We start from the raw sequence: 14,433 nt of genomic DNA on the forward strand, positions 1-14,433 counted from the left end.
ATACCATTCAAGTAGTAGTCCACCAAGAGTTGTGATAGTCATTTCCCTCTCAGGAACTACTTCCCCGATAGATAGGAGATCATTCTTGATCTTGGTGATCCTTAAGAAATATGCTTGCATACTGTCATCTTTGCCCTTCTTAATTTCCTTCAGCTTATTTCTAAGAAACAAAACTTGATTTTCTTCATTAACTTTAAATAAACTCACCAGTCTATCGTAGATTTCCTTGGAGGTGGTCAACTCGGAAACATAGGCCACCAGGGGCTTGTCAATAGAGTCCCGGATGATCTTCTTTGCTTTGACTTCTCCCTTGGTCCACTTGCTTCTGGCAGCAGGGGATGCATTTGATGGAGGTGCAACAGTATTGCCTTTCACATGGTCCAACACTTCCTAATCTTCTAAAGTCAAATCGAGAGACATCTTCCATCCGTGATAGTTAGACTTCTCACGGAGCTTGTCTTCGGCGGGGAAGAGTGTTGAGGACCCCATGTAGTTTTTAGGATAGCCTTGCCAACCTTCGGTGATTGCTCTTGCTCTTGCTCTTGCTTGGGCTTTGTCTTCACCTCAGCTCTGATACCATGTTAAATTATGGTATGTTCTATGCTTAGAGCAGTTTACTTCTTTTCTTCTTATTAACCACTGATTAGCAATCACATATACATTAAGTAAAGTGCAGATAGAACATTAAACGATCGACAAAAAACAAGCCAAGACAAGAGACACAAGATGTGGCGGCTAGCCAGGGACAAACCCCAATGCGGGGAAACCCTTTGATCAAATCTTCTTTTATCTTCAATAGTTCAGCAGAGAGAAATAGTACAAAATCAGAATTCTGTAATTTTATATCAGCAGCAGCAAACCCTAAATCAGCAAAGTCAAACTTAGTCAAACGAGATGAAATTGACCTCCAATATGCTTGGTCAATTTCCCGGTCAACTAGTCTTCGAACAGCCTGAAGAATCAGCCCTTAAACAGCCCCAAATACACAGTCAAACTGCAGTTGACTGAAGTCAACCTACTGCCCCAAACTAGGGCAGTCAACGCTGGTCAAACCTGAGGTCAGATTGCCTCGATTTTCGTGCCAAAAAATGCGGCCTGCCTAGGAGAGGCAGCCACACCAAAACCGCACTCTTCTAAGGTCAACGCTGGTCAAAGAGACCTTCAGCAGCTTCTGCGTCCTCCTTGCCCTACTGCATCCTCCTCCTTCCCACGTGTGAGCTGCTCCTTGTGTAACCCAAAGCTAAGGAGAGAGAGAGAAGAAATGAGTGAGATGAGATGATGATAAAATGAATCAACCTCACTTGTATTTATATGATTCACTGGGCATGTGTGCCACACATTTAACTGTTGGCCGACCTTGACAATTTGTCAAGTAAATACAAATAAATTCATATCTCCATAAATACTTGTCGGAATCGGATGATCTTTAGATCAATCCTACACCTCTCGACAAAAGGAATCTAGGAAAAATACCAGCTGCCATAAATAAGATGACCTACATGGAGTTTGGCCCTAGTTGCCAATTTTAACACCATGATATTAAAGCATCATGCATACTTTCCTTTTTCAATATCCAAACTTACATTTGACAATCATGACTGCAGAAAATGTAAGATAGTAGTTTGATTTTAGCTAAGAGGAGAGGCCTCCTAGAACATGTACCACCTCAAAAGGCCAACTGCCACCGAACAAATCTATAGTCAATAATTATTAATAAGAATTACACCAAAACTCTGCATGATACAAAAACAATATTTTAATCAACGAAAACTATACTCACTATGACAGAGGCCCAAATTGTTTCTAAGAGAATAATCTCAACTTAAACCTTGACATAAATATTCCCAATACCTACCCAGGATGGAAGTCTTTACCAATGTGCATGCTATAATATTTTACTAACATGACACATAATTATACATGTTGCTTGCTTCCAATGAGAAAAAATAGATTGTCTAGACATAATTGGTATATAGAGAAGACACCAAACTTGCACATAGGAAATGCTAGTTGTAAATCAAGCCATATACTATTACACTTGTACACACATACAATCAATTGATTCTGGGCTACAAATTACAATTAAAACATTGAAACAATGGAAAAAACCGCAAAACAGCAGTACCTTTTATGGTTCTAAAATCCACATCAAGCTTAAGGGTAGAGTACGACCTCGGATCACTAGGAGTAAATGTGAAATTATTCTCTGTCTGCAAAATAAACAACAACACAAATTATATAACAGAATAGTATATGAAAACAAAATGAGGAAAATATTTGTTAGTATTATCAAACCAAAATTTTCTAAAACCGGGGTGTATTGTTACCCTTATATTTCTTTATATCATTAACTTTATCTAATTCCTTTCACCACTTGCAAACTTGATTTCTTAAGTCTTCAACAAGACAATTTTTGTATAGATTGTATTTTTTGTTACATATCTTGCAAAAATTACCATGTTTATACTTATTTTCATCCTTTTAGCTTATTTGATAGCTACTTTGGTCTGTTAAACTTAGACCTATTCTTCTAAGATCAAAATTTAAGATTAATCAGAAAAGTTGGGCTTACATCACACTGGCTATTTTTATGTGACCAAGCTGCCAAAGGAGAATGAAGGTAACTAACAGGAATCATCAGTTGTTGATGAGCCACCTTAAACAACTCACTGGCAAAAATCCAAGGACAATGACCAGTACTAGAACCCAGCTGCAGCAGCTGCATGTGATTGAGTTATGGAACATGGTTATGCTTTTGGACATTGCATCCGCCAAGCCAGAGATTTATGATATTTTTGACTATCCAATAATTGACTGGTCACCATCAATTTTGAAACATTTTGCTAGAATGTATTAGGGATTTTGTTTATTTAAGACCCCAGTTAGATTTTTACAGATTTTGATTATCGAGGGCAAATTTTGGTATACTTGTTTATGACCTTATGGTGGTGGCCAAGTACTTTTGCCACCCGCTTATTTTGTAAAATGCTAATTCAATATACTGTTACATCATCTGGAATATAAGAAGCCTTTTTACAACCAAAAGAAAAAAGAATGTTGAGTTTTTAATTTTCAATTGATGGGGTCCTCAATGGTGAAGATGGCAACATGTCAAGCCCCAACCACCAAGGTCCGATTATCTTTGAGGTATGAATAATTGGTTGGGGTTGAGTCAAGTTCTAGGTGATTCTGATGGAAGAGTACACCTTTGGTGTTGCATTTTAAGCAAACAAAAGCACTTGAGTTCATTAATTTGCCCCTTAAGCAGCATTTCATTCTTGCAAGCAAGCTACTTCTAGTGCTCGACCTCTCCAAATCAATTGTAATATTTCTAGAATTTAAAATAAGGCATTTTCAAACAACAACAAAAAAGCACTTGCTGTCTATAACTTCCTCTAATTCACTCTGCCACTTGCAAACTTTATTTCTCGACACTTCAATAAATTGTATCTATTATTAAAATTTAAATCTCTTAAGAAAATTAATATGTTTATGTTTATGTTCATCTTTTTTATGTCATCTGAAAGTTGAAACACGATTTGGCCCATATGAACTATTCTTCTGGAGAAACCAAAAAAAATCAAATTTAGCAAGGTTTTTGAGGATTTAAGATTACTGCATGGTCTTGCCAAGCACTCATCACCTTTACAACAACCCAGTATCACATGATATAGATTGATCCTGCATTTAGTTCATTGTCAGCGTTGTGGCCTTTCATACCAAGGAGGAAAGGACCTCATACTGACCAACATTCATGCAACTGGACATTTTGTTGTAGTAATTGAGGAGAACAATGATGCCCAAGAAGGCCCACAAGTTTATTCCAAGGCAAGGGCCTTGTAGTGACCAACATTCATACAACTAGGCATTTTATTGCAGTCGTTGAGGAGAACAATGATGCCCAAGAAGGCTCAAAAGCTTATTCCAAAGGTCTTTCACAAGGTAATGCTCTTGCTCATCCTATCAATTCCTATGGAACTCATATTCTAATATTGAGTATGAAGATGTTTGTCGGGGAATCTTTAAATTGACTTGCATAATCCAATGGACAACTCATCACGACAAATGCTATGTGCCACAATAAATACAGTGGGATTATACTTTGGTACACATTGATTGCTTACGATTAAGCTTCAATATTAGAAACATAACACTTATATTAGAAAAATATCAAAGAATATAAGAAAAAACTATACAATAATGAAAAGAACAGACCAAGATTGTGCCTCGTTCTTTTTATTTGTTAGGTTTACAACACAAAATATAAATAAAGATTGACTCGCTATGAAGCAAATGGGCATTGTGGCTAAAAAGTTGCCACCTTAATCTCTTCTGATATGATATCCCACTCCTTTGCACTTCTCTACTATGCAACAAAAAAATCATTACAAGAGGATCAGAACCCCTTTCTGTCATAGCAACTAAGGTTTTAACAACCCATGATAGTCATTAGGATTAGGGCTCGGGTTTTTGCATTGCCCAACTCCCAATTAGTGTTATGGTTTTGGACACTCCAGAATATTCTTGAAAGTCCACTCATATTATTGAGTGGGAAAAACGTTAAAAAGGGTATTGACCCATGGTATTCCGATAACACGTGGCATTTCAATGACCCATGGTATTCCGATAACACGTGGTACTTCAATGACCCATGGTATTCTAATGATAAAAGTTATAAAAGGAGAATTGGAGCTCACTTTTGGGGTATGCATTGGTTATTTGTCTCCTATTTGATTTGAGATCTCTCGTAGCTTGGTGCAAGGGTGTGAGCCCCAGTGAAGATTAGTCTTCAATGGTGAGACACCCACCCTAGCTAATTCTAGATTTTTTCAGTGGTGAAACTATCCACCCTAGCCAATCACTACTAGTTTCGGGAGTGAAACTATCTACCCTAGCCGGTCTAAAGGAGGAGCCATTCAGGTTTCTTATTAGTGCATCAATGATTTCTTCGGAAAGGCCACTATCAGCCACATATATATTCAGCCATTTGTGCAATCTTGCTAGTGTTTTAACGGGTTCTCAAAATCACATTTGGTGTGTATTTCCAGATTCATATTTAATATAATAAGGCTGAGTTTTGTTGCTACTTTGGAAGATTTTGTTAATTGAAGTTAGAGATGGAAGGGTTCTGCTAAATTTAGAAGTGCACTAAATTTGCCAGTGGAACCCACAAGTGAAGCTAAGGCAGAGTCATACTTTCACTTAATTTTGACTTAGGAGAATTCTAATTTTCCTATAGTCAAAAAGTAAATCGATCTCAGCGGTTTGACTTGAGTTAATAAGCCAATTCGACTTGAGTTAATGGGCCAATTTGACTTGAGTTGATGGGCCAGTTCAATTTTATAAAAATGGAAGGGCATAGACTTGCCTATTATCATTACGCACTAGAGACTTGTGTGTTTTAGCTCAGCAAGAAGAGATTCCAGTTCAGCATGCTAGGGCAGAGAGACAGAGGCCGAATAGCCTAAGTGATTTCTTTAGCAGTGTGCTTACTTTCCAAGGAGTCAACCTACGTAGGAGAGCCGAATAGCCTGTACGAGTACGTACAGTTGCATATGCAGAGGCCAAGTTGGTTAGAAAGACGCACAATAGTGTGTTGGGGGGCAGCGAATTGAAGGGAAATTTTCCCAGTGTTTGTAATCAATTTCCTGAGTTTTTTGCTTAGCGGAATAATAATAAAACATACAAGTAGGCAAGTTTTCCCCAGTAGAGGTTTCCTAGGTAAATTCTGGTGTATTGTTTATTGTGTGTTAATGTTTTCGTGAATTTATTTTCCGCTGCTATTATTTTTTAGAATACTGAGCATATTTGGTAAAAGTGATTGGAGTTCAGTTTTCATTTTCTTCATCGCAGAATTTTTATTAAATTAGCAGTTGGATATTAGAAAGCTAACAGATTTCTTGTGCTTACTTTCAAACAAGGGTTTCATGTTAAATTGTATACAATATGTTTGATGAAATGTCCTTAACTTGATAATTAGCAGAAATTCATTGCCATATCAAGTTTCCAAAGTGTTTGTTAAAATGTCTCAATGAAAATTTTGAAGATTATTGCAAAATCTAGATTGTGACCCAACATGAAGAATGATGTTGAGACGTAGTGCCTGTGAAGTTTCCACGAATGCACCAACTGGAGTTTAATCTTCTAACTATTAGCAGTTTATTTGTTTACGGCAAGTAATGATTAAATCACTGATGCATTCTTCACCAATAAAAAAACGTTGTGGAAATAAAAATGCGGCACTGAGAAATAGATACACACACAATAAAAATGACACCTATATTTTGGACTAAACGTCCCCAGGAAAACCCTGAAGGGAAAACCGGTCCAACAGATGACGGTTTCTTTTATTATGCAGCAATTTGAGAATTATTATAGTTGGATGCTAAACTAGCTATCCTCCAGCAAATATAGATCACAACTGGCAAAATAAACTGGAGATCAAGGATCTCCTCTGCAAATCAATTCAACCTCTTTTGGCCAACTCACACCCCACACTAGCAACTCGCACTGCTGCCTGGAGCACGCACTGTATCCGTTGAGCAACACGCACAGCCTTGGATCTACCTCCAACTAGGTTGTTTAGCCTCTCTCTGCCTTTGGAAGCGACTCACTTTGCCTCCTAGAAGTTGATCTGGCCTCCGACAACTGAATCAACACCCTTCCAGCATCTCGCACTAGGATTTCTAGTCATTCACACTGCTTGTACAGCCTCCTCTACAGATGTATTCGGCCTCCCTTTTCCTGCCACTCCAGCACTAGAAAATCACTAGGAATCTCTCTGGAATCCTGCTCCCAAATTATCTATTGCTCCCTCTCTCTGATGCTCTCCCTTTGGCTCGAATTGCGTCCTCACTAAATCTGCGAACTGGGTAGCTTGATCTGCGTCTCACAACTAATCACACTGATGTTATTTCCAAGCCCTTCGACCTACTCTTATCTCTCGTTGAGTCTTCAACAGCCATGATTTAATCTCCATCAACAACTAAGATCAATTAGACTTCACCAATAGAAGTCTCTAGAGCAATCTTGAACATCCTTAATTAATTTACCTTAATTTACCACTTTTCCTAAGTTAGACTTAGGAAATAACTTAATTGTGGCAAATTAATTTAATTAAGGTGTTTCCCAAGCTTATCTCACGAAACCTTTTCTAGGTTTTGGAGATATAGTGTTCCTTAGTCTCTGTGACACCTTAGAGACTAGAACACCTGTCCAATGCTACCATCATAATAAAAAACTAACACTCCCTCTTAGTGAGGAAGGTGTTCTCTCTCGCCAACATATTCCTCCACTCTATATTGAGCAGAAGAACATCATGTAGCTGGACTATTCCACGTTGTTGATGTCTGACTTTTGTTGTACCTCCTTTCTTCACATCCCAACTGATCTAACTCCATGTCACTAGAAATCAATGTGAAGAAGTCAAACTAGGAAACATTGTCCATCAACCACTGTGCATACGCTAATTCGTTTGCCACCAACTGTGGCTGAATCGATATATGATCTATTGTATCACTGCAATTGTCCCTTGAGTCTCTGACTGCAACTAGCTATGCACTATCTACTGAGCATCTGACTGCGCCCAACTGGCTCTACCACTGCCTCTCAAGTATTTGACTGCAATTGTCCCTTGAGATCTGATTGCGCCTTGTTGACCCTTGATACTCCTGCTACTTTGTACTGTGGGCCCCTGTAGCAAAGGTATTGATCCATGTGATTAACAACTGGATCGGATCTAGACTTCTCGTTGCTCACCTATGGACCCTACCCATACTAGTAATCTGAAGCATCATGCTCCTCCTCCATTCGAAGGTATTGTTGCTATCAATGCGAATTCCTTCAATTTAGAGGTCAACTCATCAATCTCTGTCGAAGTTGCAGGCTGTTATTGCCCCTTCTTGTCCTTCTTTTTCTTTGGACACTAGGTGACGTTGTGACCAAATTCAGCACATCCGAAGCACTTGACCTTCGACAGACCTTCTTCTTCTCTCCCTTTAAGTTCCTTCCTTGGCTAGGAACCTTCTTTGCCTTCCCCTTACCTGCAAGGGCTTCATTTTCTTCTTCTTTCTCCACTTTTGATCCCTTGCTACTACTGTTGATAGTAACTTTTGCGAGGCTAAGTCTTAGCTCCTCCTGAGTGAAATCACTCCATAGGCACTCCCATCCTGGAAGTGTATCTCGCCCAAAAATGACTTGGACAAATGTATGCCACTCCTTGGAGAACCCATTTAGAGTTGTGCACACCAACTCATCATCTATCGGTTTCTCTCCAACAACTACAAGTTCATCACGGAAACTCTGAATCCTGATGAGATAGGAAGTTACGTTCTCACCATTCTGCATCTTTGTTGTCCTCGGCTTCTCCTTGAGAATCATTTTATGATTCTTAGATGGATCCTAGTACATCTTTATGATGGCAAGCCACATGTCCTTTGTCGTATTTTTTTGTGCAATATGCAAAACGATGTGGTCCTGAACACCATCTAAGACCATCCTCTTAGCTTTGGCCATCTCCTTGGACCTATCGGCTCCGCCATGACATTTGTCACAAACTGCTTCAAGCCATGCTCATCCAATAGGTATTGCATTCTGGCTTTCCAGACGCCAAAATTTGAGGCTCTCTCAAGTCTACCCTGATCTCTGAGTCTTGTTGTGGCCATCTCTACGAAACTCAAATAAACTAGAGAATTATGTGCTGGAAATCTCCTTCTCCATCCGACAACTTGGCCTTCCCTCTGTTATTCGCACTCCCTATGGAAATGCATAGATTTGCTCCTATACTTACCTCCTGTGTCCTACCCGGAACACGCACTACCTACTACTTCTATTGGGTAATTCGAAAGTCATTCTCCGGAATCTGGCACATGCACTGTTCACCCTGAAATTTGAATTTTGCACTAGTTGGACTAGCAAGCCTATTATGGCTTGTCACTACTAGAAATCACGGCCTCCTTTCCTGCAATTGGAAAACTGGAAACCCACTGAGAATTTTACTGGAAATTTCCTCTTTGTGTGCATTTCTCTTCCTGCCCTATGCAAATCTGCAACTGCAAACCCTTGTTGCAAATCCCGGAACACGCACTACCTACTACTTCTATTGGGTAATTCGAAAGTCATTCTCCAGAATCTGGCACATGCACTGTTCACCCTGAAATTTGAATTTTGCACTAGTTGGACTGGCAAGCCTATTATGGCTTGTTACTGCTGGAAATCACGGCCTCCTTTCCTGCAATTGGAAAACTGGAAACCCTCTGAGAATTTTACTGGAAATTTCCTCTTTGTGTGCATTTTTCTTCCTGCCCTATGCAGATCTGCAACTGCAAACCCTTGTTGCAAATCTCTACGCCCAAATCTACTTTACAAAATGACTAATCTGCTCACCGGAACCCTTTATCTGGCAACCACACTGCCGACTACAACTGCTTATGGGACAAATCAAACTTTTCCTTCACCCTGAATTGGAAATCGATTTTCCTGCCCAGCAATTCGCACTACCTTGATGGCCTACGCAGATCTCGAATTATTTTATTCAGGTCTCCCTCTGAAATTGCACAATCTTGCTTCCTTCACTTTTGAGCCTCTGATCTGATCTTCAATGCTTTGATACCATGTGAAATTTCCACGAATGCAACAACTGGAGTTTAATCTTCTAACTATTAGCAGTTTATTTGTTTACGACAAAAAACAATTAAATCACTGACGCATTGTTCACCAATAAAAATGCAAAACTGAGAAATAGATGCACACACAATAAAAATGACACCAATTTTTTGGACTAAACATCTCTGGAAAAACCCTGAAGGGAAAATCGGCGCAACAGATGAGGGTTTATTTTATTATGCAGCAATCTGGGAATTATTACAACTAGATGCTCAACTGGCTATCCTTTGGTGAATATAGATCACAACTGGCAAAATAAATTAGAGATCAAGGATCTCCTCTGCAAATCAATTCAGCCTCTTTTGGCCTACACGCACCCCACACCGGCAACTAGCACTACTGCCTTGAACACGCACTGTAGCCTCTAAGCAACACGCACATCCCTGGATCTACCTCCAACTGGGTTGTCTAGCCTCCCTCTTCCTCTGAAAGTGACTCACTCTACCTCCTGGAAGTTGATCTTGCCTCCAACAACTAAATCAACACCCTTCTGGCAACTACACTAGGATTTTTGGTTGCTTGTATGACCTCCTCTGCTAATATATTCGGCCTCCCTTTTCCTGTCACTGGAAAATCACTAGGAATCTCTCTGGAATCTTGCTCCCAAATTATCTATTGCTCCCTCTCTCTGATGCTCTCCCTTTGCCTCGAACTGCGTCCTCGCTAAATCTGCAAATTGGGTAGCTCGATCTGCCTCTCACAACTGATCACACTGATGTTATTTCCAAGCCCTTCAACCTGCTCTTATAATCACTCATTGAGTCTTCAACAGTGATGGTTTAATCTCCATCGACAGCTAAGATCAATTACACTTCATCAATAGAAGTCTCTAGAGAAATCTCGAACATCCATAATTAATTGACTTTAATTTACCACTTTTCCTAAGTTATAATTAGGAAATAATTTAATTATGGAAAAGTGAGTTAATTAAGGTGTTTCCCAAGCTTATCTCACGAAACCTTTTCTGGGTTTTGGAGATCTAGTGTTCCTTAGTCTCTCTGACACCTTAGAGACTAGAACACCTATCCGATGCTACCATCATAATCAAAAACTAACAGTGCCAAGACTGAAAGGGACGTCAGTAGCGACTTCCAAGTGGCTCTACAAGAACAAGCATGCAGCAAATGGCAGCATTGAGAAGTTCAAAGCGAGGCTCACAGCAAGAAGATTCTTCCATAAAGAAGAAATGGACTACGAGGAGACATTTGTTCTAGTCGTCAACTATACTTCCATATGAGAAGTTATGTCCTTAGTTTCATTTATGGTATGGAGGATACATCAAATGGATGTGAAGACAGATTTACTTAATGGGATCATTAATGAAGAAGTGTATAAAGATCGTCTCAAGGCTTTGAGGAAAATCAAAATGAGACCCATGTCTGCAAAATTAAGAAAGCCTTGCATGGACTACAGCAGGCACCAAGAGTATGGTATTCCAGGAGAAATAGATATTTGTTGTATGGGCTTCACCAAAAGTAAAGCAGATCCTAACTTATATTATATAATTGTTGGGGCTAATCTACTCATTTTGGTGTTGTATGTAGATGGTTTGCTTCTTACAAGTGCAGAGGAGCTCACTACAAAGCGCAAAGCAAACATGGCAGTGAGTCTGAGATAAAGGACATCAACATGCACATTACCTCATGGGTTTGGAGGTTTCACAAAGACCAAGGGAGATTTCCCTTGGGCATGGTAAGTATATAATTGAGATCCTAAAGAGGTTTTGGATGGAGGACTACAAACCTATGGCCACACCCATGATCACTAATCTAAAGAAGGTGATAGCTTCAAATTCAAAGCCAATGGATCCCATGTTGCATAGGCAACTAATATGTTCCTTATGTATTTGATCAACACCAGACCAGATATATGTTCTGCGTTAAACACCTTTAGTCAATTCATGGTAGAATCAAGGCAAAAGCACTAGGTAGCAACAAAATATGTGCTCTGAAAATTGAGGGGCACAATGAAGTATGGTCTAAGATACCTTGGAGATGGTGAAGTAAAATTGCAAGGTATTCATACTCGATTTGGGCAAAGAGTGCAGCAAACAAAAAGAGCATCTCAAGGTGTCACTTTAGCCTAGACTCGATGATATCTTGGTTCAACAAGAAGCAAACTTCTGTGACCCTTAGCTCGGTAGAGGAAGAATACATGATAGCAAATACTGCTAGTTTCGAGGCCATCTGGCTTCACAAGTTACTTGCAAGATTGTTCAATCAAGGGTTGGACACCACAATCATTTGTTGTGATAATCAAAGTTGTATCAAACTCTAAGATTCTAGTATTTCATGATAGGTTCAAGTGTTGAGTTTTGGAGCTTGGGCAAGTACTTCTAGCCTAGTGTCTTGACTAGGACTTTGTTTTGCTTGTTAAGGAGCTTGAATGCAACATGCAAGGCATGCATGTAAGTTGCATGAGACATGCGGAGTTTTCATGTTGTTTGCATGTGACATGCAACGTGGGCAAGTGAGTTGCATGTATGCAAATGAGTTGCATGTGACATGCATGTAATGCAAGCTAAATTTATGACTAGTACTTGAGTTAAAGTAAAGAAAGCTAAAGAGAAGAAACTAAAGTTAAGCAACTTTTCTTCAGCTACCTTGACGAGCTAATTTTGGTCGTCGATTTTAGCTTAGAAAAGTTATAAATTAAGCCTAAGGGTTGAGGCAAAGACACAACAGTAACTCTAGCCTCAGGACGAGGACTATGATACTCCAGTGTGTCGGGTCCGAGGAAGGTGTGAGCAGCGAGTGAGACAAATCAAGATAAGTTGAGGAGGATCAAAGGACAAATCTAGGGCTTGATCAACAAGATAACTCCAGGTTTATTGTTGTAAGTGCAATTCCTCAGTTGGGCCATTATCCCAAGATGGGAGCCCAAGTAAGTTCAGAATTTTTATTAATGAAGTACCGGTTTGTTGGGCAGAAACCTATTTATGATTATGCGATTCAAATTGTAATTTGCTTCCGTTGAATTTTATGTTAAGAACTTATTCGTGTATTTGTTCCAATGTTGCAAAAATCGTAATCGAGATAAAAACGGCAAGGGTCCAAAAAGGGAAAAATCGTAAAAATTGGCAACATCGTCAAAAACACACACACACATTTTTTTCAATTTTTTTAGTATTTAAAGCATCCATGATTCTTTGATGGTTTTTACAATTTTTTGGCGAATTTTATGATTTTATCACATTTTTTTCATTTTGGAAAAAATCTTGGCGATTTTTACAATTTTATCGCAATTTTTTTCATTTTGGAAAAAATCACTGATAACATTAACCGATTAAATCGCCATGCAGAAAAAAATCACGATCTTTTGAAAAAATCAAGGTTTTTGCAACACTAATTTGTTCAGTAATTAATTACTTAGAATTAAATACTAGGTGCTCGGTTCGGGTAAATTCTAACATGTTATGCAGGAAGCCAGAGCCAATAGGGCTACAAATAGGGTTGTGTGAGGCCATACAAGGTGGTGCCATAGAGCATTGTGAAGAATCACGTCGCCGGCATAATGTTTCGCTAGGCATGATCGAGTAACTGCAAGATGCAATGGGCAGAAAGGAGTTGCTGGGAAGGGGATCTGCCGCAGCAGCCATTGGCCAACAGTTGTTGGAAGAGCTGGTAGTAGCCACTACCAAGTACAAAAGATAGTACCGGCAGCGGGCAAGATTGGTGGAGGTCAACCCTCAAAGGGAGAGAGGGAGATCATACCAATCGGGGGATTGGCAGCAGAGTTCATGGATGTCTGAAAGGACCGATACAGATATTAGAATATATTAGAATATCCCTATTTAGCATTTAATGCTCATTCCTTTTTAGCTGTTGCTATTTGTATTCTTTTAGCAGTTTCTTTGATGAAACTGAGTGTTTCTATATTCTACATAGAAACCTGATGTTTCTATTATTGTAAATATCTCTGTATTATGATTGAGCTGTTTGCTCATTCGAAATTAATTCATTCAACATTCTTTTATGGTATCAGAGCAAGGTTAAGAGATTTCTTGAACAGTAATTCTCTCTGCATCGTAATCTCTTGAGTCCTTTCTAAGGTCGAGCCCTCTGTAAGCCAGGCAGCCTTCACTGAGTCTTAGCCTCGGCTTTGCTCGCTGTGATAAAAGCTTACAGTCGTCCATCTCGATACAGAAATGGATTCTTCCCTTGCATGATCATTTTTTTAAGGAAATAACTTTGTGGCGGTGACTGTTTTCGTGGGAGCGGAATTTTTTTTGGCTGGCCAGTTTGCTTGGAATCGTGAATCCGGCTATCTTCTTCTTCGCCTGGCGGCTACTCTACCACAACGTGGAATTCCTCAGCAATCGTGATCCAGGTGTTTTCTCTCGTTCAAAACTCATTTGTTTTTTTGAAAATCGGAGTCGTGGTTTGAAAATTCGATCTGCGGGCAACTGTCTATTTTTTTATTTTTCAAACGCTGTCAAACAAACCCGTGGATATCTGTGGATACGCGTGTAATTTCAAACCCGTGGATATACATTTGAAACCCGTGGATATATATTTCAAACCCGTGGATATATATTTGAAACCCTGTCAAACCAAACCCGTGGATATCTGTGGATACGCGTGTGTTGGTTCATTGTATTTCAAGCGTTATATTTCTGATATATTTCAAACCCGTGTATATTTCAAACGCTGATATATTTCAGTCATACGCGTGTGTTATCAAACCCGTGGATATATTTCAAACGCCTCGGAATATATTTCAAACGTGTATATATATAAAGCGTATACACCTGTGGAACTATACCACGTA

The 14,433-nt window shown here is 39.3% G+C and overlaps 1 protein-coding gene across 1 annotated transcript in view; it reads right to left on the reverse strand.

The window, feature by feature from the left end:
• The window catches only part of LOC149262253 (BSD domain (BTF2-like transcription factors, Synapse-associated proteins and DOS2-like proteins)), a 408,058-nt gene that overhangs the window by 367,034 nt on the left and 26,591 nt on the right, over positions 1-14,433 (reverse strand). The window contains exon 3 of the mRNA XM_089423765.1: positions 2,126-2,210. Coding sequence (XP_089279891.1) covers positions 2,126-2,210 — 85 coding nt within the window. The remainder of the gene's footprint in view (positions 1-2,125; positions 2,211-14,433) is intronic.

This window comes from Pinus tabuliformis, chromosome 6 (assembly GCF_031772625.1).
Source record: "Pinus tabuliformis cultivar Carrire ecotype Pingquan chromosome 6, CPIR1, whole genome shotgun sequence".
Taxonomy (NCBI): domain Eukaryota; kingdom Viridiplantae; phylum Streptophyta; class Pinopsida; order Pinales; family Pinaceae; genus Pinus; species Pinus tabuliformis.